At 39.2% G+C, this 24,879-nt stretch overlaps 1 protein-coding gene across 1 annotated transcript in view; it reads right to left on the reverse strand.

Moving 5' to 3' along the window:
• Positions 1–24,879, reverse strand: part of LOC146315687 (contactin-associated protein-like 4) — a 78,943-nt gene that overhangs the window by 19,880 nt on the left and 34,184 nt on the right. The window contains exons 6-17 of the mRNA XM_084736561.1: positions 21,305–21,480; positions 21,031–21,177; positions 18,458–18,725; positions 17,294–17,443; positions 17,004–17,175; positions 10,567–10,673; positions 9,081–9,200; positions 8,673–8,873; positions 6,940–7,102; positions 6,608–6,735; positions 6,240–6,410; positions 2,482–2,700 (exon numbers count right to left, since the gene is read on the reverse strand). Of these exons, the coding sequence (XP_084592687.1) occupies positions 2,482–2,700; positions 6,240–6,410; positions 6,608–6,735; positions 6,940–7,102; positions 8,673–8,873; positions 9,081–9,200; positions 10,567–10,673; positions 17,004–17,175; positions 17,294–17,443; positions 18,458–18,725; positions 21,031–21,177; positions 21,305–21,480 (2,022 nt within the window). The remainder of the gene's footprint in view (positions 1–2,481; positions 2,701–6,239; positions 6,411–6,607; positions 6,736–6,939; positions 7,103–8,672; positions 8,874–9,080; positions 9,201–10,566; positions 10,674–17,003; positions 17,176–17,293; positions 17,444–18,457; positions 18,726–21,030; positions 21,178–21,304; positions 21,481–24,879) is intronic.

Genomic DNA, 24,879 nt, shown 5'->3' on the forward strand with positions numbered 1-24,879 from the left:
TCTGGTGCATTTAGGAACATCTTGGACAAAGCTGATTGTACCTTTAACTCGATAAAAAATAAATGAAGACATGATGTTCAACATTTTTTTGTACTGTACAGAAATGAATAGAAAGCAATCTCTGTGATCAAAATTGGAGAGTGACACTGACTGATACCTGATTTTAATATTAACAGCTGAACATCCTGTGCACCTCCCAAAAATTTGTCACCATGCTCATACTGATATTTTTATTAAGTGATGAGATGATGAAATACAGTGAAACAGTCAAACTGGCACCTGAGAAATTCAAGGAGTTGACTTTTTGCTGGCTGTCTGTTTGCCAGCCGAGCACCTGCTGATTGTTGATGTCTGGAAAGCTGGCGAGCTGTCAATCCCGCTGACAGCCTGCTTGTCCTGCCCGCCTGGCTGACTGTGACAGCAAAACTTTTTTTTTTCCCCCTTTCTAGGGCAGAATTTAAACTCCAAAAGTTATTGTTTTCCAACTTCTCGTATTACACCCTCCAACTGTCCTCAGAGTTCAGCCTCTGCAACATTATAATTGTCTAAGAGTGCCAAACTGGCAACCTCAAGACTGTTATGATGAGATAAACAGCTTTCCAGGACTGCCAAGTTGATGAGGTTCATATCAGGGACTGGAGTTTCATCAGGAGCTGTCAGGAAGGGACTGCCTTAACTAATGGACTGGGTTCAAATACTGTACCAAGGTTACTGCAAGGAAACTGACCACTACAAACACAACGTTTCACTGTATCATCCTCAGTATATTTTTTATCAATTTGTGAGGATTTTCTGTCAGTCGATTAAGTCTATAGAAAAGCTTTACTTCCATAAGCTCAGCCTGTATCCCTTACAATGTTCAGGTTTAGGAACAAGGCTTATTGATCTCATTTAAAGCTGTCACTTTCAGCGTGGATCAATAACCAGAGACAGCACTGTGATATGTTCCTCATACAGTCTGAACTAGGGTGGGAAGCAGAGCTTTAGTGCAGACTTTTGCTGAAGGGTTTGGTTTCTGTCACTATCTGCAGAAGAGACAAAGATGTAAAACCACCAGCCACCCTGGGGTCAAAGAAAATGTACCGTACAAGTCAGTTTTTTTTGTGTGGTATGTGGGTGAGAGAAGGATAGAATGAAAGAAAGAAAGACAGAAAGTGATAGGAAGGCAGAGACAGTACATGATTTAACAATTCAAGAGGTCCTGAAGTATACAAGGAGAAAAAGTCACTAAAAGTCACTAACACCAACGCTCATCAATAATGAGAGACATGACATAGTTCTCATGGAGGAGAGGTGACTGAAAACTTAGCCATGACCACTCATGTGTCTTACAAACAGAATTCATATGTATGGACAAAGAGGTGATGTGAATGTTACAAACCAGTTGGGACAGGGGCAACAAAAAACACCTGTTTGCAACAAAAATTCCAAAGGTGAACAGGTAACAGATGATAGTACCATGATTGGTTGTCAAAGGGGCATCTTTGAAGGCTCAGTCGTTCACAAGCATGGATGGGGTGAAGTTACCACTTTGTGAAAAACTGTGTTGGCAAACAGTCCAACAGTTTAAGAGCAATGTCTCTCAATGCACAGTTGCAAGGAATAGGGATTTCACTGTCTATAATCCATAATATCATTTAAAAGATTCAGAAAATCTAGAGAAATCTCTGCCCATAAGCTGCAAACTAACATTGGATGCCCATGACCTTTGACCCTGTAAGCAGCACCACATTCAAAACTGTATCATACACCCATATGATGTGTATGATTTGTATACAAGATACTACATGGGCTTGGAAACACAAAAAGCATGGTCAGTAAACAGTTTGCTGCTTAATCTACAAATGCAAATTAAGATTCTGCCAAGCAAAGGGAAAGCCATCCATCAACAACATGCACAAACACTGCAGACTTATCTGAGCCCGAGCTCATCTGAGATGGAATAAGTGGAAAAGTGTGCTGTGCTCTGACCAGTCCACATTTCGAATTGTGGGCTAAAGAGGAAAAACGACCACCCACATCCACATTGCAAAGCACAATGGCCAGAATCTGTAATGGTATTGGTGTGTGTTAATGCCCATGGAATCATGGGTAACTGTCACATTTGTGAAGGCCCTATTAATGCTGAAGGTTTTGGAGCAACATATGCTGCCATCCAGACGTCTTTTTCTGGGACATCCTTGCTTATTTCAGCAAGACAATGCCAAAACATACGTTACAACAGCGTGCCTTTGTTGTAAAAGAGTTCAGGTACTAGACTGGCCTGCCTGCTGTGTCCCATTGAAAATGTGTGGTGCATTATGAGGCACAAAATATAACAACAGAGACCCTGGACAGACGACCACCTTAGGTAGTACTTGCAAATCATTTACACAAGGTTCCAACTTTTTCAGAGGTTTGGGTTGATGTTTGTATATCACAATATTCTTTGCTGAGCTCTATAAGGCAGTTTTGAAATGCATTTCAGTCATACGAACATACCTATAAATAACTGACTGTTGAGTTGCAGGTGGATGTGTCCATCAGCAGGAGCCTCCTGCGTGGCAGCAGGGAGCTCGTCGAGGCGAAGCGACGCCTCTTTGACGTTACGCTCGGCCTGAATGCGATGCCACCTGTTGTCATTTAGCGGGACGCCGGCATTCACACGGACCTCCAACGGACCATTACCCACATCAAAGGAGAAGAGGACCTCAGTGGAGGCTGCGAGAAGAAGGGAAATCCAGACTTACTGTACATATTCAACAAAGTCTCATATACAGCCTGTTGCAAAGACTGCAGAGAGGCCAGGGCCAAATACAGTATGCACAAGCTCCTGTCCCATTTCCTAATTACTTCCTAATTAATGAAATTTTTTTATCTGTGTTGTAAAAAAAAAAGCCTCCAGTATTTATTTTTCAACCAGAAAAAGAATGAAAGAGAAAAGCGGTACCTTCCAGCAAACATTGCCCTCACGTGTACAAAACTGTCTCATATCTTTAATTCTCTGAAACTCTCTCCTGTCACTTGTTTTTCTTTTGTTACCCTTTTAACCAAAGAGCGGGTCACTCTGCAGCCCGTATTCTCTGTAACAGTGACACCACCTGTGGAGGGAGGAACGTGAAATGACTTCTGCAGAGTTGGCTAACACACCGAGACGTGAGCTTTGACAAGAGATCTATTCAGTCTAATGTAATGTGGCACTAAAGTGATGCAAACGCAAACTGACACCAGCTACTTTACAGGGATGTCACACCACAGAGCAGTTGTCATAGCAACCAGTTACAGTGACTCCTGGACATCTAAACTGAGTTATGACAAATGGCTACAAAGGAAAAAACTCATGGTTACATAAGGTAGTGAACAGCAACCAGCTCTTCTGATACAAAACTCTTTAATAATCAGCTTTATTCGAGATTTTTATAAGGTTGAATTAATCACATTACCATCAGCTTTAATTCATAATTCTCATGGCTAAATCTCTGTTGGTTACACTAAAAGAAAATAAATAAAAACAAGATTTACAAATGTGTAAAATGATTTAGCAGCAATTTAAGGTAATAAATATTTAAAAGTTTAACTCTAGTTCTTGTTATGCAGAGGCAATTTTTCCTAACACCTATAGACAAGCTTATCTACTCCCTCTGTCTATCAAAAGGTTATGTGCTACTGTATGTTTTGCAAAAAACATCTTTTCCACTTTGTAATTCAATGTGAATGCACTGAAAAGCCAAGTGTCTAAGTTTTCCATGCAGCACTTAAACGAAGCATGCATTTGTGGTGGATCAGAGGCTGAAAGAGAGTCTGAAAGAGTCTCAAAACTGCACACAAAAGTAACCCAATCCACACATCAAATGATCCACACAAACACTTTCAACAGTCTATAATTAAATGAAAAAAAAAATTCAAGCATTTATATGCACAGCAAGTCTAAAAATAAATTAGTTAAATATGATTTTTGGTTATCTGTATGTATCTGTATCTGTATGCTTTATTTATCTGTAAAATTGTTTCACATTTTCTTAATTTGGTTGGTTGGTTTGTGGAAAATGCAGACCATCCATTACTCACAATTACATTAGTAAATCTTGTCTTTATTTGTGCATCATGAAACATTACCACTATTGAGACTAATTCTTCTCCGTGTGTAAAGTGCCATTTTTTGTTTTTACCAAGGACCAGGCTTCCTTTGGAACCACTATTATCAGTAACAGTTACACCAGGTCTTTGCAATGTACATATTAAGAAGGATTCTGACTGAGCTCATGTATGCATATGCAGGAAAAAGTCTTGAGAAAGGGAAGGTATCACAGTGACAGCAGTGCGACATGATGAAAGGAAGGCTCATTACTTCTTGCTGTGTGTCTTTGTATATTTACATACAAAGTCTGTCTAAAACTGAAAATGTGTCAAGCCAAAAATTCAAATATATGCATGAAATAAGGAAAATCTGTGCTTGCTTACAGCAAGAGGCTGTCCTTTGGTTGTCTAAAAACTGCTACGGTGCTATGAATGATGTTTCTGTTGACATTAATATTCTCTCTTCTTTTTATTGTTCTGCATTCTTCTAAATGATGAATGATGAATAACTTTGTAATTTGTACTCCACCTCAACCTTCTCTCCACGTGGAATCAATTGCTCATTATATCATGGACAAATACACATAGATGCTGCATTGGCCTTTGGATCATACTTCAGGGTTTCCGCTATATCGGACAGGTTAAGACTGGCCTGTGAACAAATACATATAAACAGCAGAGTTGCGTTCTTTCAGGATAAAAAAATACTTAGACTTAGTCTTGACTGATTTCGATGAGTCATTTTTTATTCAAGGGGTCATGATCTACCCGGAGTAACTTAGAAAAAAAACACTTTTTTTAATTCTGTGTAGATATTAAACCTTAGAATATAACACGACTAATTAAAATTGGTTGAGAAATAATGTTGTGTTACTTTTTATCCAGAAAAAAAAAAAACCCTGTGACCTGTGAGATTTGTTCACAGGTCAGTTTTTAGCTGTCACTGTGCTTTGTGATACATTCATCCTGTGCTCCCATCATTTATTATGACCTCCGGCTGGTAACTGCACTGTCATACATAGATGAGCCAAAACGTAACAATGACTATGTTTACATGCACATAATATTCCAGTTTTCTTATTCTGAAAAAGACAATATTGCTACCAAACTGTTTACATGGTTGATAACAATGAATATTCCCCCTGATATTCCATGCAGTTGTGCATACTTTGTTTCTTTGCACCATAATGGGAATTTTTAGACAATGCAAATACAGCCACCCTTTTTCATTCATGTAATCACAGTCTTTAAAAGTATTTGCGTATTGTGGTATTTGCGCATATCTAAACACCTGTCGATATCAAAACTTTCATTATTAAAAAGTAGGTATTTCTCTTCCTCCGACCAGAAATTTTGAATTTTTTGTTTTGTGCAAGCATCTTTACCCCAGCCTTGCAAAATGTTGACTAGTTGGTTTGTTGACAGCACATAGGTGACTATAAACAGCCAAGACTCACAAACTGCAATAAGAACCCCAACTGAGGAGCATATTCTGAATTGGCTGTATATATATAGGTACAAAGAACGTTCCTAAGCATATCCCACGTCTTAATGGGAAAATGCTCCATTCAGAGTTAAGCCTAATTCAGCACAACCTGTATCAAATACAGATCAATCAGAATACTGTAATATCCTGAACAATAGTGGTAAATTAGTGTACGTGTAAACGTAGCAAATGAGATGAGATGATATCCTCTAGTGGATTGGTGGGTCTATTGCATACTTAAGCATGAGACTGGGCTGTACAGTTTATAGTATTATGTAGTAATCATGAAGAGTTACCTGTAACTCTGTCAAAACCAGCTGCACTACAATGGTGGAATAGATTTCTTTGGCAAACAGATAAAAAAACGATATACTATCAAGAGCACACACCATGTGAACTGCCATAAAGTGTTGAAGTAAGATGAGACAGAGAACTATAAACTCCAGTGGTTATAAAGGAAATGTATCACAGCAGGTGGGAGAAATATCACTGCAGTGATTTCCCAGAGGAGGGAAAATAAATGGCGATGTAAAAGAGTATATATTTTTACGGTTGAGAAGTAAAGTGGAGTCTCAGGCAGGACCGTCACCTCCAGCTGAGTTCAGTGCGGATGAAACTTTAATTCCCAGGATGATCCATTCTGCTCACATCTAAGCGAGGTCCGGATTAGACATCTAACCTGAAAGGTTTTACTTACAGCTGAGTTCGATCCGTATGAAGTCTTTGATGCCCAAGTTTTCCAGGAAGACCCCAGAGGATGAGGTGGTTTTGAACAGGAAGGAGATGTCTGCGCTCAGCTCTCCGTGGAATGTGGGAAAGTGGAGGTAGGATGTCTCCTTGTCGAAAAATGCGGCGTTCCAGACGTTTTCTGCAAATTATGAAAACCTCTTATTCTCTTTAAAATTACAACAAAGAGCAAAGGAATGAGTTTGTTATTCAACTTTGAAATCATTGCAGTCTTTTACAGATCAAATATTTCTAATGCTCTGTCTGTATTATATTGAGACATGACACACACACTTGCATCGTGTCCAGGTGACACTGTGGGCTTTGGACTGGACTTACTGTCTCCATGGCAATGTAGATGCCCCACCCTGTAGGCACTTTCTGAGCCGGGCCTGTGGACATCACCCAGCACCAGAGATCTGATGGGGAGGGTCTCCTTGTGGGTCAGCAGGCCTGAGTCGTTGGCCCTGGAGAGTGGGGAAAGGACAAAGTGAAAGAGAACAGAAAAAATTTTATCACAAGCAAAAGAAGACAGATTAGAAAGAGAAAACAGAGCATAAGAAGTAGTTTCATTATCATTATTATCTGCTATAGATTAAACGAGTCAAATTTTTTGAAGCGAAATTCATTATGTTCTTGTCTTGTTGATATGAGGATAGACCATACAGTACCATTCAGTGCGGTCAGCATCACAGTTGCACTGGTGTTTGGGGTCCACGCAGCTGTCCTGCAGGCCGCAGGCACACTGGTGGCTGCCTGGTGGAGCTCCGCCCCAGTAAGTCTGCACCTGTCCTACACCTGGACCCCCAACCCACCAGCTGAGTGGAGGGCCGTCTGCAACACACACATATGTATTTTTCATTTGTCAGAACACTGTATAGTCATACACTGGAGGATTTCACTAAGTTTATCCACAACTGCAAAATGCCTAATCTAAACTGCAACTCTAATATAAACTTCAAATTTAATAATTAAAGATTCTCACCAAAGAAAATCAGTCTTTATGAGTTCAGAATGGCTGAACAATAGCAACCACACCCATATTTATACATCATGCACCTAATTAGGCTGACAAGCCTTCTGACAGCAGGTTTGGTTAAATGGATAGTTCATCCAAAAAATCAAAATTCAATCATTATCTTCTCACCTTAATGCCTACTGAAAAATACTCTTTTTTTCCATGTGTCAAATATGATTTTTGCATACTTAAAAACACATCTGCTTCTCCTCCCTCACACAAGTTTTTTTTTTTATTATTTGACAAAATCTGCCATTACTAATTGGAAAATGTAAAACCACAATAAAATATACACTTACATACCAGTTTATTTTGAACATGTAGCTAAAACTAATACAGTCTAAAACAACAGTCCTGAACTTTGTCGTACTGTCGAATATTACTGTGTTATGCTGAGAAGTGTTTGTATTATTTTTCCATCCTATAAACAACAGAAACACCTCTCTGTATAATGCAATACAGTTTAATGGCATGACAAATTGTGTTGTACATCCATTGTGAAGGAATGATTTATTGAGGGACTGCTGTTTTAGACTTCTTCAGTTTTAGTGAGGTCTACCTAATAAACTAGCAACTGAGTGAAAATAGAATTATTTATTTAGGTACACTCTATAAATTTTGTACTGCAATCTTGTAAAGTGGCAGGACTTGAAAGTAGGGACGGCTTGATACCACTTTTCCATGTCCAATACCAATACTGCAACCTTGTGTGTCTGCAGGTACTGATAACAATGCAATACTGCTTTTTCTCACTCTCTTCCACAACTAGCTATCCAGAAACATCATGGTCACTGTAACTAACAGCATTTTTGATTGGTCAGACTCAGCACCATTCAGACATTCAAAATAAAACTAAAATAAACTGCATGAATGCTGAAATGGCTGCTTTGCTTTTTCCTTCGTTGAGCCTTGACCAGTATCAAAACAATACTGAGTATTGGATCATCACATCCCTACTTGCTAGAGATAGACAAAAAAAAGTAGTAGAACAATGCAGGAGAGCAGAGGCTGAGAGATCCTGAGTTTTGGTCTCTAGTACAAGTCAAGCTTCAAAAGCACTGGTTCCTACATTTCCTAGAGTACAACTCAATAGCTCACTCATTTTGACTCCAGAGGGTTCCCTACAAAGCTCCAGAACACATTATACAACTGTTTTCAAAGGCTTAATAATATTCCCCATAGGGAGTGAACTGAACATTATGTGTAAAATCATTATTTGTAGTGGACTGTTTCATCAGCGACACAGACTGTGCAGCAGCAGCCTTCACTGTTTATCATCCAAGTTTGTCATCAGTCGCTCCGAGTTCCTGCTCACATATTCAACTTCAACCTCCTTTTCCATATTCAGAGTTTTAAATAATCTCGCAGAATGTCAACAGGTTTTACCCGGTGTGTTGAGGAGGCGTGACTTCCTACAGTGGTAGGTCAGCTCCTGTTCGCAGTGCTCTGATTGGCTAATGATGGCCACCAGCTGTTCCTCTTCGGATGCGTATTCAAAGTGAGCCGAGTGCTGATTCTTTCCCGGCAACGGTCGGACTCTGGTCAGCTCTGTGTTATTGTGCTGGATTACCATCCACGTTTTATCCTCTGGTGGAGAAAGAGAAGGAAACATTTTTTTTTTTCTGTTTGTTTGTGTGAAATTCACCTTGAAGATGTTTTACTCAGCAGGACAGACAGACAGAAATAGAGGCGGGATGAAAGAGCGAGAGGGAGGGAGTGGACATGAGGGTGCCTGCATGGTGTGTTTTGATGTGTGTGTATGTGTGTGTGTGTGTGTGTGTGTGTGTCAGCTACCTGTCATGTTGCAGTATATTAGCTGTGGTCTGATGGGTCCGCTGCCATCCACATCAATGTAATAATACCCCGACGTGTTGCCTTTGTGTTTGTACGCCTCACAGGACTGCTCGTATATTGCTGAGGAGAGAGAAAGAGAGATGCATCATCATCATCATCATCATCATCATCATCATCATAACAACAACATCACAGTCATTTATATTTAGGTTATCCCTACATTTGTCTACTATTGGTTGAAAACGTTTATTATTTTGTTCACAATAGAGATGAAGAGAGAAATATTTCCCCTACAACAGATCCACATAGACCACATAGACCTCTCCCTCTCAGAAAACACAATGTACAGAGAACTATGCAGAATACTAAGTAAAATGCATTTATTTGTTTATTTTATAAACAATATGCATTTGTTTATATATTTTTAAAGCAGGTGTATTCTGCTACCAAACTATTTTTAAATGCCTTTCTAATTTTTATGCCACCATAACGTAGCTGAAGTGGTCACTATGTAGCTACATATATAGGAAAAAGAAGAATCTGTAAGCTCGTGTTTCAGCTCACGTCTGGCCACTATCCCATTCAGACAGATTTCAACCTGTCCTGGTACTTGTCGGGCCAATCACAGCCCTTTATTTAACATGGAGTAGGTTTAATACAATGATGGACAGAGGAGCGTCACCGGCCCAGATTTGAAAAATCACGCATTTCAAGCACAACGCAGCAGACTCATGAAACTGAGGCACAAAATAGAAAAACAAAGTCATCAACACTTTTAACATCACACAGCATTTGTCTGAGAAATACTGAGGAAAATTTTAAACTGAAACTTTTGCTCTGCAACAACATTAAAAAACAACAACAAAAAAAACTTATTAGTGAGTGCTGACAAATTAATTTTCTGATCAAACATGAATGCATATTCTGTTGCTGACTTTCATGTGTTGTCAGTACTACGACACACATTGTTCATTGTTCTTAGGTCATGGTTCCTTGCTCTGATTGGTTGTTGGTCACGTTTTGTTGCTCTGATTTATTGTAGGTCAGGTTCTGGTGGTCTGATCGCTTGACTGATTTGCCAAGGTAGGCTTTTTGGGGAATTTCAGAACAGAGGGTTTAAATAAAAAACGTACAGCCATATCATATGCTTTATTATTTGACTATTTGTCTTTTTTTAACCTTTCAAGCTGTCTTTACTTTCCTTCTTTGTTTCTACTCCTCCTTTAATTCTCCCACTCTTTTCTTGTGTTGACCAGTGTCCTCTGGACTGAGACCTCTCAGCCTCTCACACAGTGACGATTACCAGTAAGAGGTTTGATCTCAGCCTGACCTCCTGCCACCACAATGTCAGCAGGGACCTCAAGTTAAAAGCAGCAGGTTGTTTCCTCGCAGAGTCCATAGTGTGTGTGTGTGTGTGTGTGTGTGTGTGTGTGGGTGCGTGGGTGACCTTTAAACAACAATGACAGACAAAGCTTCCCGCCCTTACAGCTGTGACAGGTGGCGCCGCTGTAGCCGGTGCCGGAGCAGTTACAGTGGAAGGTGCTCCAAGATTGACTGCAGCTGCCTCCATGTTCACAGTGACTCAGAGAACACCTGAGAGGCAGAAAAACAAACATTTAGACAGAAAACTCCACTTAACCTTTCCCTGTATTATAATGGCAAGTTTGCACAGTTTGGAAGTATTTGTACTTTGCTTCAGTAAAGTGATGCACACATTAACACATCATTGTTATCTTCCAATAATATAATAAACACCATGAACTGAAATTGACCGTTCTGCATAATGAGCACTTCTGGTACTTTAAATATGTGTAATGATGCTAATGTGGCCTCCAAGAACTCAAGTAACCCAGATATGTCAAAGTTAAAACACACGTTGCAGAAACAACAGGAGCAGCTTAACCAGCTGACACAGAGTATATTAGCTTTACAGGCAGTCTTCAGGCCCCCAAACGCCCTGTCGCCATTATATGTAGGCGTTGTCAAAAGCCAGATCAGAATGTGAGGGAATTTGACCGTGTTGATTGCTGTGACTGCTGAGAGCGTACCTGTCTACATGCAAGTTTTCTGGTAGGTCGCTATATTGAGTGGGTCTGGTATAAGGCGTTCATGAGAGATTATGCAAACTATAACAGACATGCAAGATTGTTTGCCAATGCTGCTTTGTTAATTTAATTTGCTACTTTGTTTTGTTTGCTTTAAACAAAACATGATTTATTATGCTTTTGGAGTGTATTTTGGTTAAATTTTAATGTAGTATGGTTAGGTGAAAAATATTTAGACATCCTCCTTCAAGAGTTTTCTGTATAACAGTGTTGCTGCAATTATTTGTACTTTTAAGCGACTTGGAGAACTGACCATTTTCTCCTTCTTTTTTTTCTGTTTTCTGAGGATTCCAGACCAAGTGAGCTTTTAGGAGTGATAATTTGGCAGTGATAATTTGCCTTGTGTATGCGTAGGGCACAGACATATGTGTGCATGTGGAGACTAAACTTAGTAATTGAAATTATAACTGATATTTGCTCATTTTAAATGGCTCAATGCTGGGGGAAGTGCTCATCTCTGCTTTTCATTCACCACTACACTGCTGCCAGAGGAGCACTGACTAAGATTACAGCATGCATGGGAACAAATTACAAAATAATACATTTGTTTTTCTCACTTTCTCACCTTTCCCCTGAATGTCTGAATCTCACCAAGACTGACCAGACACTGACAGACAACAGCATTTTATATTTACATTTTTCATCAAATCATGATAATTTACAATACATTAGTAAAAGATCAGAGTACTTCTTCCACCATCGTGAATGACCATCTTTTACATTTCCATATTGTTTATTACCTCCATCAAGGTGTTTATATTTTCTGTGCTGTTTTTATTCTGCATATCAGATGGATTATGGAAAAACTACTGACCTGATTTTCACTAAACTTGGAGAAAGGGTGTAGCATGGGCAAAGATGAACCCATTAAACTTTGGAGTGGATCCGAATTGCAGGGCAGATACAAAAAATAACGTTGCTTTTTTTGATAACGTTGCTTTTTTTGATAACATTGCGACATTGGAAAGAGACAAGACTGTATAAAAAAGCATGTAGCACTGGTCAACCACGCATCAAGACATGCCAAAATGTTTTTGGCCTGATACAATGATACAATACAATAAATATTAAATTTATCAAAGGAATTAAACAAATTAGACACACTCTCATCAAGTGTATGTCTAAGGTTAAGCTTCAGGCTAACTTTAGATTTAAATGTAAAGAGGGAAAACAGTTATGATTAGGATAAGGTTTTCCTGATGATAAAATAACAAAAACGTCCTGGTACCTGGACCCAGATCACTGAAGATGAAAGTAAATTTATTTCACCACCCTAACCTAAACACCTTTACTCTTGACTGCGCTCAGTATCTAACTACTGCTTGTTTCTGGCTCATTTATTGCCATAATGAAAGCGTGTCACCCATTATGATGGTTCTTTCATATGTTTTTAAATTAATTTACAGAATATGGCACAAAGGTGTGGGCGACTTTTCTTTTACACTTGCTTTTACCCTTTATAAGGAATTTTCTTGATATAATATACATTTAAATATAATAGCTTATCATATTTATCATTAATACAATATAAAATAATAAAAATGATAAAATTACATTCTTATCCTTAAGATGAGACAGAAAAAGAAGACAAATCAGAAAAGCTCCTCCTCTCGTTCTTCTTTCCTTCCCTCAAACAGCTGTCACGGTGCATTAGAGCACAGAACTGAGTCCCCAAGAGTGAATATGTGTGTGAAGCAGTGTGAAGTGTGTGTATCCCCACACCAATAATGGCTGCAAAGTTCCTGTCATCTGCACAACCTCTTTCTGACAACACTGAGTGGAACAAAGCTCCGTAAACAGTGCTTACACATTCAGGTGAATATTTTTCTCACCCTCTGTGAGAGAAGCTGTTTTTTTCTCTGTTCTAGCAGTGTGTTTGTGGGAACTCTGCTAATTTCATTTGAAAATAATCCTGGTGAGGTTTATCACAGACTGTGGCATCCAAACACATAGTGAAACACGCTTGAGGAAACTCCACTGCTGTTAACTGGGACTTTGTTTCCGTCTCTGTGTCAGCCTCATGTCAGGACTGAGTTGGGGGTGGTAGCAAAACAAGAAAAAGGAGGAGGAGGGAAAGAAAGAAAAGGGGAAGGACACTGGAAACAGTGACAAAATGATGGAGACGTTGTAGAGAGAGGGAGAGAAATCCAGGAAGAGGAATTCAGGGTGAGAGACGCATCGGAGGAGGGGAAGGAGGAAGGGCGCAACAAAGGGGATGAAGGTTTGGATGAATGGAGCTCCGCAGCGACCGGGTAAACATATTTGGAAAGGGAAATGAGGTCAGCGAATTGTGGCTGCACAGAGACTGAAAGAGAAAGAGAGCAGCATGTATTTTTAATCTTTTAGTCAGTGGGAAATTCACTGTTAGAAAAAGTCTTACTCAGCAGGCTTGTCAGACGGTAGCGTTTGCTTTTTAGCACAAATTTCTTTACTTTTTATCTAAAAGTTGGGATGGAGGCAGGTGTAGCATATAGACTCCACTACTTTGTACCTTTAAATGTAAGCATTATAAACTGGCAATCCATTCTTGTCTTGCTTATCTGCAAATATGCACAAAACATGTGTCTTTCTACTGATAAATCCACTGTGCATATGACCAGTGAAGCAGCACTTATTTCAGGAAAGTACACTGTGGGTTGGAGGTGAGGGGTTGGAGGAGTGCAAATCAATTTTTCAAGCTGACATTTTACTGAAACAAAAGCTGCTCAGAGGATAATATGTACGCCACATACCAGTGGGCTGTAATGATTTGGAAAAAGGTCTAATGCCATGTTCTGAGAGCTGTGTGTTACTGCTCACACACAACATTAAACTGACACAGCGGAGCTAGACTTGACATTTTGTGCAGCACAGACAGACAAAAGACACACATTAGATGGCAGTTTCTCGAGTATTTAATGATACAGAAATGGCCACATTATTGATTCTGTCCGAGGATGTAAATGGATTTTTTAGTGTTCAATAACTGGAATAGTTGGACAGAGCTTTACTTACATATCTATTCTAATATCTTTAAAAAATAATGTGCATCAAAAGCAAGGGAACATAATTTTTGTAAGCTGCAACTGCACAAAATTAAAATGCACCAGAAGCCAAACTTGTTTAAGTGGTTTTAGTAAATCTCAACATTAAAGGGATAGTTTGGATTATTTGAAGTGGGTTTGTAATAGTGAGCTTATTACCTACAGTGGATGGCAGTTGATGTGCCCCAAGTTTGGGGAGGCAGGGAGGAGTACCAGCAGGGAAGCTAAGCTGTGAACTGCTGTGGACAGAGCCAGCGGCAAAATGTATTTTAGCCACTTAAAACAAAGCCTGTCGAAACGAAAATCAATATTAGTTTAAGTGTATGCTATATTTAGAATATATTTACTGTTTTACCTTGCTGTCAGACAGATTTTTCTGAAGAGAAACCGCAACTACACGAGCCTAATATCGCTACTTGTCGCTCATCCAGACTCGTTTAGCAAAATCAGTAACTTTACCTCGCAGAACATGGGAGTTGCTGAGCTACCGCTGCCTTGATCTGTTTGTCTCTTATTGTGTGACTTGACTCCAGACTAACCATTTAAAACACTAAAGTCACATAATAACACAAAAGAACTAACCAATCGAGGCAGTGGTAGACCAGAAACTTCTGTGTTATGTAAGGTGAAATTACTGATTTTTCCACTGGGGTCTGTTTGTTGTGGAGAGAGCAATATTTGGCCTGAGATAACAGCAGTTTTCTGTCTGAAAAGACTGTTTAATGGCAAGGTGAAGCAGTGAAAATACCGCTACTGCCTTGCTGCTGACTCTGTCCACAGCAGTATATTGCTTTAGCATCCTACACAGTAATATTGCTGCTTCCCTGCCACTTAATTTAACCCCTCTTCAAATAATCTAAAATGATCCCTTTAAGACATTTGGACTATCTGACTTGAGTTCAGGCAACACTCTTTGAATTCATTCACAGTATAGAACAAACTTTAAAAGTGGTTTTGCCCGTGGGTATGGTAGGAAAGAGCACTGGTCCAGAACATAAAAAACAATCAACACAAGCTGATGGTAATAATGATGATCATCATCTGGCAACAATATAAAAAGCAGAAGCAGACACTAAACCGAGCAAATAGGAAAACCTGCCAATACTCTCTATCCACACTGACACTGGCTCGGAACAAAATACCCCTGAATTTTTCCAAATTCAATCACACAGTGAGGCACAGTGCCAGCCAACTCTAAATGTTTAGTGTCTGTGTGTGTCTGTTCTCTCTGTTATAGTCTATACAGTATGTATCCACCGCTTCTTGCAAATAAATCTTATTTTGAAGAAACAAAGAAAGCACAACCACATTTCAGCTCAGAGTAAAGAAGCTGCTCCTCTTATGACACTAGACAGACAAACCAATAACTGGAGGAAATATTTTGGGAAACATTGAGACGGGAACACTGCTGCCATAAACCCCTCTATATCCAATTCACTGCTGTCTAATAATCCATACGTAACCCCATTTCAGGAAACCAGTCACAAAGCCTTCAGAGGGAGATTAATAGGGTTTACAAAGAAAAGAAAGACAACAAAATCAAACAATTTAACATCATCCCATCCTCTTAACTGAAAATAACACACAATTTGGAATTACGAAAAATAATATGTGTCAAACAAAGCTTTCCTGGATAAATAAAGGTAAAACTAAATTTAGCATATGGCAGAGCAGACGGAGGTGCCACGTCAGTGGTGCAAATCAAAAATAAGTCGCACGTCTTTTGACTCAAGTACCAAGTCAAGTCGCAAGTCATAAACTTTGGGTTGCAAATCCTTAACAAGCTTCCAGCCTCATTAATTTACAGGTTAATATTAGCCTTGATTTACTGTCCTTTGAGCAACTTCAAATGTTGAACGAAGTTGGAGTGTGGCCTTCATCTGTAATTTTTGGTCTGCATGTTTTGCATACGGCAATTTGTAGTTTTCAACTTTGTAGTTTTTGTACACCAACAAAATTAGCTTTGGTGTATTTTTCTTTTACAGCTGGAGTTCAGTAACATAATGTTATTGTCAAAGTTTAGTTTAAGGTGGACCTAAAAATGCAAAAAAAAAAAAAAACACAGGACAAACAGTAACTTAGAAATGGTAAACTCACTGGAAACAAAACACAAAAGGAATCCACAAAAAATCAAGCAGGTCCAATAAATAATTCCAAACAAGAATATCCCGAAAATAACAAAGAATAGTCCAAAATATAACTGGGAACAGGGCAGGAACACAGGAAGAGACATGGGGAATAGATGCAGAAGTGCGACGACGAACTTACACAGAAACAGAAACACACAAGGACTAATCAACTAGGGAACTAATCAGGCACAAATGAAAGAAATAGTATTCAAAAAGGGCGGAAAAAGGACAAAGACAGGAAATAAAATCTCATAAAAGAGACAAGGACTTAAAAATAAAACAGGAAATAACTCACAAAAGAAAACATAAACAATGACCTCTCCTGCAACTTGATTGGATGTTGTTAGATTGATTTAAAAAAAAAAAATGTGGGGATTGTGGGGTATTAAGTGGTGACTTTCAAGGCATGATTAGTAGTTGATTTGGGAAAAGAAGGGTAATTAATTGATTTATGGCACATTTTTCAAATAACAAACTTTGTAATTTTTAGGTTTGGGGGAAACTATCAAGTATTTTTAATTCAATAGATTTTACAGCCTAAAGTCATCACACTTGTGACTCAAGTCTGACTTGAGTCATGTGACACCAGTCCACACCTCTGATAGAAGTTTAACCTGAGCTTCCCTGGATAAATTTCATCAAACAAATGGTGCTTTTAGGTCTGACCTGTCAATGATGCCGCACATGTCAATCTGCAAGTGACTATAGTTTCCCATCAGCCTCCGCTGCACCATGATCAAGTCCACCGGCTGGTTGTCCACTATCAGCAGACGCATGCAGCCCTGGAAAGTCTTGAAGGGATTCATACACTCCTGACCGCTCCTGTCAGCAGGGCATCCTGCGCAGGAAAGGAAACAACATCAGCTATCCAATCAAATAACAAAGAGGAAATCACAATGAGCCTGTCTGAATAATGCTTGTCTCTGCATGTGTTCATCTGTTTAACACTCTCCTACCACCAAAGAAAAGTTGACTTTCTGTGGTAATAAGAAATGAGGGGCTGGCGTGTGCTGAGGCTCCTTCATCTCCGTCCACAGCGACAGTCAGATGCCCTCGTCTGGAGATCAGCTCCACAGAGTGCCACTGACCGTCATTCAGGGCTGAACCTGCGGACACACACACACACACACACACACACACACACACACACACACACACACACACACACACACACACACACACACATAAAGTATACTGCACACAAAGAGCCACATATATTGACTGTCTTCATTTTAATTTCATGAAGGTTTAGATTAGAATTCCAGTCATTCACTTATTGATTCTCGGTGGTTGTCTTGTGTCACTGGGAGGTCAGAGGTTGAACTGAACTAAACAATGCTGTTGAAACTGGTAAGAATTCAATCTGTCTCAAACACTCTGGTGGAAGAAGTTTTAAGATCCTTTAAAAGTATAAGCATTATCAGCAAAACATACTTAAAGTATTTATTGTACCGTCAAATGTTTCCTGTCAGTGTTTTACTATTATACATGATATTACTGTTTGAATATTACTGCTGCATTAATGTACATGTTGCATTTGACTGCTGTAGATGTTTATGGTTGAGCTCAATTGAATTATTTTATATACTGTTGGTTAGTTTAATCTATAGCAATGCATCATATTCTATGAGATCATTACATGTTTGTAGCGTGGCTGTCCTGTGAGTAACTATAAACTGAAAAGTAACTAGTAACTAAAGCTGTAAGAAAAATGTAGTGGAGTTTGAAGTGCCTCTTGGATGTAGAGGAGTATTATGTAGCATAAAATGGAAATACTCAAGTAAAGCACAGGTATTTCAAATTTGTACTTAAATTCTGTACTTGAGTAATGTACTTACTGCAGTTGCACCACCACTGACAACACAAAAAACAGTTCTGTTACTGACAATTTGTTTTTGTCTGTCACAAAGTGTTCAGCTTCCTGCAAAAAGACCAATAACATCATTCAAAGTAAAAGTATTCCTGTTCATTCTGGGTTATATTACTACAAATTCAAGTCAATCCTGCTATGTTGCATCTGTTGTGTGAATTTTTGAATGTTATCTGGACCTGGATGAGATTCAGCTACACACGTGGAGACACTTCAAAAGTCAAAGTCGGAGGTTAGGCATCAGACTGACCTGCAGTCAGCTCCAGCGGCGCCCTGGCAGGCTTGTGGATCTGTAGATGGAGCCTGGCTTTGCTCAGGTACAGCCAGACAGTCCCCCCTTGCTTCGGGAGATCAAAGGTCAGCAACAGCCCCGCCTTGTCCCATGTCCGAAACTGAAGCCCCACCGATGCGCCCGCCGATGATGGCTCTGTCGCTCCTGGCAACCAGAGGAAGCTCTGGGAGCTGGTGAACGTCATGGCGACGAAAACGGGTTCAACACAAGAAAAGGTCACATTACCCTGAGAAGGGTGGAGAAGAGGAGAGGAGGGGGAGATATGGCAAGAGAGGAATTATTACAGCCAAAGAGGGAAAACACGATAACGAATGAATATGAATTCATTTCCAAGCCTGCGTGGCAGCGCCCTGATGCACAGAGATCTCATCAGCAAGTCTCCTTAAAGAGCACCAGCTTATTACCATAATGATAATAGCCAGGCTTAGAATAAGCACAAGCAGACCAAAACTGAAGGCACCAATGTCACCCAGCAGCTTTCTAAGGTCACGGAGGAAGTATGGGTGAGCAGACGAGGTGAGAGACAGAAAATGAGAGGAGAGGAGAAATAAAAGTGTGATTAAGGAGCAGTTGGTCGTCTCTGTATGCAGACTCATAGTTCTGAGAGGTGGTAATTGCAGTGAGTCCACTGCCAAAGCACCAACAGTGATATGCTACATCTCACGGTCCCTGCTGGCTTTCTATTTTCAGAGGGGTACGCAACACACAGACACTTGATCAAATCTAAAAGCTCTTTGTGGGGCAGTTAAAACGATATACAGAAACGCAGACTGAGGGGTGCACACACATGCGTACACACAAACACACACTCAGGCAGTTAGAGAGACACGAACATGCCCTCTCATTTACACTTAAAGTGATCTAAGTGAGGAGATACTTTCCTTACTTCTTACAATTTTAATTAAGTGCACTTTAAGATAAAATGTTGCTTTTTCTGAGAAAAAAATTCAGAAAAGTACGTACTTATCTTAGCCATTTGCACTCACACTTTATCAGTGTATTAGTTTTGATCAGGATACAGCGACGATGGTTGATAAAGGAAAATATAAATATTCTCAAAATGTGGTACATGTACTGGTGGTACGTGAGCTCCATTTAGTGGTACACAGAGGAATGCCGGAAATATTTTTTTAAAATGAAATAATTAATTTATAACATATAATATGATCAAAATACTGCAAAATTGTGAATGAAAATGAAATAAATATAAGAAAACTAAAATTGTGGCGTGAAGAGAAGTGCAGATCAGATGGAGAATATTTTAAGTAGGAAAGTTGAACATGAAGAGCGTGACAGTGAACATAGCACAAAGACTAATGGCTACTTAAAAACACTCCAGTGAAGTGTCCACAGCACCTGCTAACACCAAACGGGGCAAACCAGTAAGGTGGTACTTGCAGAGCTCAGTATTTTCTGAGGTGGTATGCAGTGTAAAACGTCTGAGAAACACTGCTCCAAGGGATCCTGATGCACAAAATAATGCATAAGGAGGAGGCTTCTGCTTCTGCTTTTGCACATGGATAATTTGTTTGTATTCAGTTTGAGCCTGTTTAATGCCATTTGCATTATTAGCTGATTTAGTGATGCAGCATCAAGCACAAATGTTGTTGCTATGGTTACCAGTATATTAATATGCAGTAACATCTGCAGTAATTTAGCACTACGGTTTAACCAATGACTGGATGTTTGTTATAGAATTTTTTTCATAGGAAACCTGCCAGCCAATCAAAATTCAGTATTTTCCATGAAGTTTTAGGATGAGTAATTTCACTTCATGCTACCTTATACTTCAGATTATTAATACAAAATATAATCAACAAATAAATGATTATATTTTTATAGATTTAACTACCCAGCTGAGTATAAAGTAGTTCAAATTAGCCCTGTATTGGTCATATACATAGTCACAGTGCTGGACAAAGGTCTGGTTACAGACAGTATCATTCTGCTGTAGGAGAAAAAACATTGTTTGCATTTCTTTAAACCAACTGCAATCATCTTGTGCAGCACAAAGTGCAGGATGCAGTGGGAACTTGTTTTGGATTTACATGCAGGGAGGCGAGCCCTGGCATTTAAATTGCTAAATCTCCACAAAAGAAAAGGCAACAGCTGCTAACTTGTTTATGTTCATACTGTTAGAGACTCATGGTGTTAACTTGCCATTTTCAATGTGTCTTTTCAGTTGTTTTAATTTGAATATATATTAATTATATTCTGCACAAAGTGTACATTTACTTTTGGTAGCTTCAGTATATTATGATGCTAATACTTGGTGGTATTACTACTTTTACTTCAGTAAAATATCTGAGTTCTTATTCTGTCTGTGGTTATGGAACCATATGTGCTAAATGTCTCAGACTGTGCTCATTGTGTATATTATTTGATTATTATTGATAATTGACTCAAACGGTTTGAAATCTAATTTATGAGCAAAATCATTATTCCTGTCCTTTTACAAGCTCTCAAATTGTGGATCCACAAACCCACACACACAAACACACTTTCCATTAGCACCGTGTGAGTCAGTTTACCTTCACAGTGACCCGCTGGTCTCTCTGTTTAGCGAGGTCCACCAGACTCACGCCGTTGTAAACAAGGTTTTCCAAACAGCCGTGAAAATTTCTGTGCGACCCGCCTGACCTCCGCGAGCCGAGGCCCAGGTCTGCTCCCACACTCATCTGCGCAGAGAAAAACATAAGCATAACACATAACACGTAAAAAAAATAAATACAAAAAATATACAATTTGAGCAAGTGTGACTACAACTTTTTCTGTTCGTGTGAAACTACACAGACACAAACACACCTGGTTGTGGTCCCAGTGGGTGAATCTTGGAGGGATCTGCACCCACAGTGTGCTTTTGTCCACGGTGAGGTTGAGATGAGTGCTGTGATGCTCTATGGCGACGTGGTGCCAGTGTTGGTCGTCTAACAGGCTGCCCAACGACACCAGATGTTGGGTGTCAGAAGAGGAAGTCCTGCCTGAAGGAGGAGGAGTACAGAGTCAGATGAAGTTGTGGCGATGGTGGATAAAGGAGAGGATGAGGAGGCAAAAATTTTGACTTTTTTTATCACATTTTATTTGAAGAGGTGTGCATAAGACCGCCATTACATTGTCATAACCATGTCGTGACACCTGTTATAAACATGGCAGTTATCAATGTTTATGACTGTTGTCATTAAGTGTTATTTGGTCATTTATGTCACTTCAATACAAAGTTGATATTGTATGAAATGTCTTTGCTGTGACAATTGGACATTAACCAAGACAACATATCCTGTCTTGATGACATTCTGAATGACAAAAGATGACAAAATTATAATGGTCTCACTATAATGTCAAAAGCAACCACATATGACAGTATAATGTAATATTATAACATATAACTGAACAGTTTCTTTAAGTCTGATAAACAGGTTTTTGTTATCTTGGTTAATTTCAAGTTGTCATAACAAAGACATTATTGGCTTAATTACTGTAATGACAAGTTGTCATGATATGGGTATTATTGGCTTTTTTAATGCATAAAAAAAATAACATAATTGACTGAATGACACTTAATGACAACCATAATAAACATTCAAAAGCATCCCTGTATGTTCATGGCAGGTTTCATGGCATAGTTATGACAGTGTAATGACAGTCTAATGCACACACTTTCAAAAGTATTATCTATCTATTATCTATTTTTAATAGAATAAGATACTTAAAAACTGATATTGATATATTCTATTTGAGGTTGCTGAGTCTCCTTTCATCTAGCTGTCAGCTGGTTATGAGAAATTCATCTTTTTCCCTGTAGAGTGTGTCTTTTGTTAATTCTTAAACTCCCCCCCCCCAATGTTTTATTCAGGGACAATTCTACTCTGATATCTTTTAACAGCATGCAGCCTCTTCTCCACTGTCTGCTTTGCTCTCTGGGAACAAACTGTTCACTGTATCCCAGTTTATGCCTCATGAACTGCCAGTAACCGCTTTTTTCTAGGTCTCTTAACTGGTACAGTGATGTCATAGTTTTTTGTTGGTTATCGTATCTCAGACCCAGAACCAAATCTACACCTGCAAATGAGAAAGAACCAGAAAATATAGGTGATAACACCTAATTAATTCTAAAGGGAGAAGAGGAGGAGGTAGAAAGGCATAAATAAATGACAAAAGTGATGCTGCTGGTTCTCTGCACTCCCTGAAGTGATGGCAGAGAGGTAGAGTTCCCGCTGAGAGAAAGAGGTGAAGATGGAGCTAAATGCACTCGGTCATTAAATATGAATTAGATATTGTTTGAAAGGAGAACGTTGTCTGTGTGGGAAAGAGGAATAAGGGAGAAAGAGAAAAGGAGACAGACAGAGGCCGAGACAGAGTCAAATGTCATCAATCATCATTGATCTGTCAGACAGATACTTGACAGAGCAGAGAGGGTTGAGAGAGAGTGAAGGAGACAGACAGAGACAGAGACAGAAAGAGTGAAGTGTACTTAATCATCAGCAGACAGCTGTTAGTACATGTCAACGAGAGAGGGAGGGATCAGAGAAATGAAGTCAAAGTCACGTGTATTTAGTCATTACTGATACACATAATTTTCACTGCAACCCCGTCACCTACAAGTTATCTTAATATTGTACTAATCTGCAGCAGCAGCGAACACATTTAGATCATGGTATAATGGACATATCGACAAAATTTGTTTCAAATCTCAACTAAAGCAGTATTAAACTGTCCAGTGTTTAGGCACTCACAGCATCTGATTCAGGAAATTTCTTGATCTTGATTAATACTGAAAAGTCAACAGTTACTAGAAGGATACATTTAACTTTAGCTTATAAATATTTAAAACCCCAAACCACAGTGTTTGTAATGTGAATTTGCTTCCTGAGGCGAAGTTAATTTGAGTAAAGCTGAACTTTGGTGAACTCTGACACCAGTGTGTAAACCGTCTTGACAGCGCTTACACTTGAGGGAACAAGGGAACTGCAGCATCAAAAAACAGAAGCTTCTTCTAGTGCATTAGCCTCGTCTCACATTTTACACATTTCATATAATCTCCTGCTCATATCCATTTTTCCATGAAGGAAACTGTCTGACCAAAAAAAAAAAAAAACGGTCCCCACCTGGATTTAACTAAGCAAATAGGTAAGAGTCCTCTGTTGGATAATTACTGCAGTGATTAATATGTTTCAGCTGACAACAAGTTATTTAACCCTAAATGATGCAGTGATTAGCTTCTCATTTCTTAAACTTTAGCTGTGGTCGAAGAAAAGATGTTACTCTGTTTTTGAAGGGTCAAATTATTGGCCTACATCAAGCAAAAAACTAAGGAGATTGCTCAAACTACTAAAATTGGGTTAAGAATGCATTATTAAATTTGGAAGGATAGCCAATTTGCTAGGGAGCATAGGGATTGGACTCTGGAGCGATGGGAAAAGGTCATGTGGTCTGATGAGTCCAGATTTACCCTGTTTCAGAGTGATGGGTGCATCAGGGTAAGAAGAGAGGCGGATGAAGTGATGCTCCCATCATGCTTAGTGCCTACCATACAAGCCTGTGGGGGCAGTGTTATGATCTGGGGTTGCTTCAGTTGCTCAGGTCGAGGTTCAGCAACAATATGTGCCCAAAAAATGAGGTCAGCTCACTAAATGAATATACTGAATGAGCAGGTTTGTCCATCAATGGATTCTTTCTTCCCTTGCAGGGACAATGTGAATGAATTTTGCTGTGTCAGTTTATGTTGTGCAGAGTCAAGTAAATGCCTGATGATGCATTTTCATCTTGAATTATAATATTGTTTCTGTTTTCTCCACTATCCATATTTGAAGCCAATATTGTGGAACTATGAAATCCAAAGTTGTTCCAAAGGTACTTAAAGGACCAGTGTGTAGTATTTAGTGGCATCTAAGGTTGATATAGCAGATTTCAACCAACTCTCCTGTTTTATTTTCTGGTGATTATACACCAATGAATACTGCATTCCATTTCTGCCTAAAAAAGCTCATAAAGGCTGCACACCTAACCTTTAAAGATACCATGCAGAGTTTTTGAAAACTTGAAGAAACTTTTGAGAATTCCCCTGTGTGATCTCCAGAATCACTGAGGTGTTCTTAATGTTCAGTGAGTACCTTCAGGATTCACGCAGCCTTTTCAAAGGTTTTTAAAGTGAACTCTCTGAACTTCTCCAGCACCAAAGCCTTTATTTTTTACTTTTTACAGTGTAGCTTTCTGTGTTAGATCATTCCAGACAGCTCCCCAAGGCAATATCACCTAATCATCTGCTGTCTGCTCCTGCATTACGTCTCTTCGCTACAACTCTAAATCTAATTTTGTTGGAAGACATTGACAGGTCTTATCAGATGACAGCCTGCTGTAATTGTTTCAGCATTTTCATTTTA

This window comes from Lutjanus erythropterus, chromosome 14 (genome assembly GCF_056507025.1).
Source record: "Lutjanus erythropterus isolate fLutEry1 chromosome 14, fLutEry1.hap2, whole genome shotgun sequence".
Lineage (NCBI taxonomy): Eukaryota > Metazoa > Chordata > Actinopteri > Lutjaniformes > Lutjanidae > Lutjanus > Lutjanus erythropterus.